This window comes from Capra hircus, chromosome 13, assembly GCF_001704415.2.
Source record: "Capra hircus breed San Clemente chromosome 13, ASM170441v1, whole genome shotgun sequence".
Lineage (NCBI taxonomy): Eukaryota > Metazoa > Chordata > Mammalia > Artiodactyla > Bovidae > Capra > Capra hircus.
In genome coordinates, this window is record NC_030820.1 from 68,957,554 (window position 1) to 68,962,694 (window position 5,141).

The 5,141-nt window shown below is 60.2% G+C and overlaps 1 protein-coding gene across 1 annotated transcript; it reads right to left on the reverse strand.

The window, feature by feature from the left end:
• MAFB (MAF bZIP transcription factor B) lies at positions 374 to 3,674 on the reverse strand. The gene has a single exon (XM_018057866.1). It carries the CDS (start codon positions 3,292 to 3,294, stop codon positions 2,323 to 2,325), a length of 972 nt encoding a protein of 323 aa, XP_017913355.1. The 5' UTR covers positions 3,295 to 3,674; the 3' UTR covers positions 374 to 2,322.

The window sequence follows — 5,141 nt, forward strand, 5'->3', positions numbered from 1 at the left end:
GAACCAGCAGACTAGTAGACCAATCCTGGTGCCCAAGCCTGAAAGCTCCACCAAAGTGGCATGTGCCCCCTCTCTGCTCACGAACACCGGCTCCTGACCGGTGTCGGTACCTAGGGTGAGAAGCAGAAACACATTTAAGGCTCAGGTACACACACACTCACACACTCAACAGAGAGGTCTGCCCAGACTTGGGCTATTTCTCCACTGGCCAAGGGAGGGGTGAGAGTGCCCCTCAAATTGGGTCAACTTTTGAATAGGCAAGAGAAGAAAAGTCAGGCGAACGCAGAATCCTCTAAATAAACACCATTTCCATGGTTTTAATAAGCAAAATAGGAAACCATTTTAATAACCAAAAAACAGAAACCAGTCTGAATAAAACTACAATAGACTAGGTTTTAATATTTTCATATCATAAGCAGGGTTTGAAATTGATCCCTTATTGTACATGAAATAAAAACAATTTCTGTTGTGGCAAATTTGATTTCAACACAGTTGAATCTGTAAAAACCGAAGCTCGTTTCCAATGCAGGACAAATATCCACAATATTTAAAACTGCAAGCACCATGCGGTTCATACAATCTTGTTATTACTGTTAATTTATCAACTAATACAAACTCAAAAATGCATCCGGCCAGCAGCGCCAGCAATTTCAAATGAGAACTAAAAAATACGCTTTCATTTTGGTATTTTTGTCAGTGCAACTTAAATCCTCTTACTGACCTGCAGGGGAGAAAAAAAGTAATAATAAAGAAAACCACCCAGATCTTCCCTATAACTACTATACAACTGAAGGGGTAGGGGAGGGGTTATACCACCAATAACTCGCCCGCCATCTCCAAAGCAGGGAAAGAAAACACACATAACATATAGATCTAAAGAACGCACTTGAAAGTTGCAAAATGTCTTGCCAATGTTGGGGTTTCTAGTACTTTCTGAGTGTGGCGGCTGGTTCAACATAAGTTGGGCTGTCCGGGCTGGTGAAGCCGGTAGCCCTAGGAGCTCTTTGGCCCCAGCAATGAGTGCCGGCCTGGAGGGTGTCATGGGGACCCTGGGAGTGATTCTGGTTGCAATGAAAGGCAAACAAGACCTGCTTTCCTTCCTTTTCTTGTTAGGGGTGTCAATTGAGCCCTAAGACCAGCTGACAGGAGGGCACTCCTGCACATCCCGAGTGTGAAACTCTGCACACACTGGTACTCAGCAATTGCCCTGCCCTGGCACTCAGGAACTGGGACCCCAGTCCTCTTTCTCCCATCAAAAAATTGAAAAGTCAAACAGTCGGGGAGGAAGGGAGGACCAAAGAGGGTGGGGGAGGGGGGAAAACATGCAACTTCCAAGGGTGCCCCAAGACAAAGTTGTTTTCTGATGCAAATACCCAGAACTTTTGTTTTTTTTACTTACAAAAGAAAAAAAAAATGCCGTAATAATAAACCCAAACAAAGACACTCCACTTGCTGCCACGTTCTCTAAGTGGTTTGGCGGGGCGGGTATTTACAAGCCGACAGCCGATAGACTGCAACCGGACAAGCGGCCGCCCGCCGGAGTTTCCGAACTGCGATCCTTCTCACCCAAAGAAAACAAGGGGGTTATGATCCATGATCAACAACATGCTAAAGTTAAACAAGAAAAATGGTACAAAATAGAAATTATTACCATACATGTCCAGCATGCAGGATTAATATTTTTAATGCAGATTTTCGTATTTTTTTCTATATAATCGAGCAGGCAATAAAATTGATGAGATTTGCGCGCAGAACGTCCTAACTGAGGCCCGCGTCTCGGGGCTGAAAGCCAGTGTTCTCGGGACCCTGGACAGAGAGGTCCGCCTCTGTCTTTCCTTCGCTCAGCCTCGCCTCGCGCCTGCCGGAACGGGCCGCCAGGGTCCCTTCTCCTTTCCTCTCCTCGCTGCTCTGTTGCTGGGCTGGATTACGCTCCGGACTGCGAGGCAGCTGCCCCGGCTTAACGCGCAAAAGTTCAGGAAGCCAGGAGTCTCCAGACGGCCTTGGCGACTCCTCGCGACTATGCCTTGCCGCCCTCCAGCCTGGAGAAAAGTTGCTCTGGGACTTCCCACCCCCTCGCCTCTCTCTGGCTCTGCTCGAGTCTAGGGGGCGGCGCTGGCGCGCGCCGCGCTCGATTTGGCCAAGGTCCCCTGCCTGCCCGCGCGCCCTCCCGTCGCCCGCGTCCCGCGCGCCCTTCCTCCCTCTAGTCGAACAGGTCAAGGCTGGGGCCGTGGCAGGGACAGGGTCCGGGGGAGTCCGGGGCTGGGGATACGGGACGGGGGAGTCCGGGCCGGGGCAAGGGCGGGGGCCGGGAGCGGCCACGACTCACAGAAAGAACTCGGGAGAGGAGGGGCTGTCGCTGGTGGAGCCCGCCTCCCTGAAGCCGGAGTTGGCGAGTTTCTCGCACTTGACCTTGTAGGCGTCTCTTTCGCGGGCCAGCCGGGACACCTCCTGCTTAAGCTGCTCCACCTGCTGAATGAGCTGCGTCTTCTCATTCTCCAGGTGGTGTTTCTGCTGGACGCGTTTATACCTGCACGACTGGGCGTAGCCCCGGTTCTTCAGGGTCCGCCGCTTCTGCTTCAGGCGGATCACCTCGTCCTTGGTGAAGCCCCGCAGGTGGCGGTTCAGCTCGCGCACGGACATGGACACGAGCTGGTCGTCGGAGAAGCGGTCCTCCACGCTGCCGCTACCACCAGCCGCCGTCGCCGCGGTCGCCGCGTGCGGGCCAGGCCCGGCGTGGCTAGTGGGCAGCTGCTGCGCGGGACTGGCCGCGCTGGACGGCGGCGGCGACGCTTGGTGGTGGTGGTGATGGTGCGGGTGCGCGTGCGGGCCCAGCTCTTCGTGAGCCACTCCGGGGCCGGGGTACGCGTGGTGTGGATGTGGGTGGTGGTGGTGATGGTGGTGGTGCGCGCCGCGGAAGCCGTCGAAGCTCTGCAACGGCTGGGGCACTGGGTGCGAGCCTATGAGCGCCTCCACCGCGTCCTCGGGCGTCAGGTTGAGCGCCTCGGGGTTCATCTGCTGGTAGTTGCTCGCCATCCAGTACAGGTCCTCAAGGTGAGTCTTCTGTTCGGTGGGGCTGAAGCTGGGCGACGAGGGCACCGAGCTGCACGGCGTGCTGAGCGGTGTGGACGACACCGAGCCGGCTGGCTGCAGGCGCGTGCAGGGCCGGCCCGGGCGCTCCGCGCGCCCCAGCGGCTCCTTCTTTACGTCGAACTTGAGCAGGTCGAAGTCGTTGACGTACTCCATGGCCAGCGGGCTGGTGGGCAGCTCGGGCCCCATGCTCAGCTCCGCGGCCATCGCTAACGCGAGGCGCAGCCGCCGCCGCCGCCCGGGAAACTTTGCGGCCGGCCGAGACGCGCCGAGCCGGGAGCCGGGGCAAAGAGCGGCGAGCCCGAGAGGCGAGGAGCCGAGGGCGCAGCGGGCCGGGGCCGCCGGCCAAGCCTTTGTCTGGGGACGCGGCGGCGCGCCGGAGAATCCCGAGCCTGCCTGCGCCGCCCTAGAGCTCGGGGCTGTGGCCGCGCCGGGGCCGGGCAGGGCCGGGAGTGGGTGGAGAAGCGAGCGGGGCGCGCGGCTGGGCGGAGGGGAGGCGCCGGGCAAGCGCCAGCCGCTCGCTCTCTAGCTCTCTTGTTCTTGGGCTCTCTGGATCGCAGCCGCTCGCAGCCCGGCGGTGCAGCTGTGCGGGATCCGGCGCCGCTGCTGCCTTTTATCGCCTCCCTGATGTCACCGGGGCGCGGGGGCCCGGGCAGCCCGGCGCGCTGGCCAATGGCTGCACGGGCCCCGCTGCCGGGCGGCGCAGGGCGGGGCGCGCCTGACAGCTCCTCCGCCCCCCGAGTCAGCTGACTGGCGGCGCTAGCAGCCGGAGAGCCGCCGAGGCCTGGCGGAGGGCTGAAGCCGAGAGGGACCGCCGGCCCGGGCCCAGCCCCCACCCCACCCCCTCGGTGTCCCGGCCCCCGCCCGCTCGCCTTCGGTGCGCGCCCCCTCCCTGCCCCAGGCCTGGCCGCCGCCTCCACCACTTCCTTCGCGCGCTCTCCTCCCTCTTTACCCTTGGTTCCCCCAACCCGTGTCCCCCAAGCCCCAGAGGCTCAGAATGAGCGCCGGGACGACACCTCTCGAGTCCATTGTTCCCAAGCGTCCCCTGCTCGGTGGGAGATTCACCGTGTGCCGAGCGGCCTCGTGTGTGCAGTGCCTAGCTGTGTTTCTGCAAGTCTGCGCATATTTGTGTGTTGGGGTGGCGGGGTTGGGACTCCAAGATTTGTGTTCAAATCCAACTCAGTCTCAGGGGACCCTCCTCGAGGCCAAGCGGGAGCTGTCCTCCTCCTGGCGGGTGCGGTGGCCGAGTCCTGAGATCGGCCTCGGTTCCCCGCACACCCCACCCACAAATGCATGAGATGAAGGGAGCGGGAGAAGAGCTGGTCCAAAGGTTTCGAAGCCCTCTCTCCAGCCAAACGCGGAGAATCCACTGAGTTCTCCATGGCTGGGCACTGAGGCCAGTGCAGGACGGTGCTCTGGGTGGCTCCCGGCTGCTGGGAAACCGGCCCTGTTTTTGTTTGAACGTTTTGTAACGATTAAGCAGATCCCGGCGTCAGCCGGAGAAGGAGAGGCTCAAACAGGCATAAAGTGCGACTCCAAGTGGCCACTGTGCGCAAAGACGCGCCGAATCGCGGGGCCCGCAGCGGGAAGGCTCGACTGACCACTCGGACCCAGCTGGGTCTTCCCAACCGGCCCAACCCAAGGCGGCCCGGAACGCAGTCTGTGTGTGCACCGGAGCCCAAGACAGTTTCTTCTAGAGCCACGCACAGGTTCTCAGTTCGGTCCTCCGCCTCAGCCCCGAGTTCTGCGCTGATCTCCCTCCATGAACCTCCGCGCTCCGGTTCCGGGGGGTCAGGGGTCGGAGGAGCAGGGAGGGATGCCTGGAGGCGGCTCCTCGCACGGGAAGGTCCTAGGCCGAATTAGACGGATGGCCGAAAGTGGAAACGCCACAGCGAGGGGCCCCAGGGTTGTCCGATGAGAAACCAACCGCGAGCGCAGACGGAGACCCCTGAGCGCACCGCACCGAAGCATCCATACAGTGCCTGGGCGCTGCGCACTTTCTCTATCGGGTACAGGGTGGCCCGAAATATGAGCTCTGGAGACCCCGGCCAGGG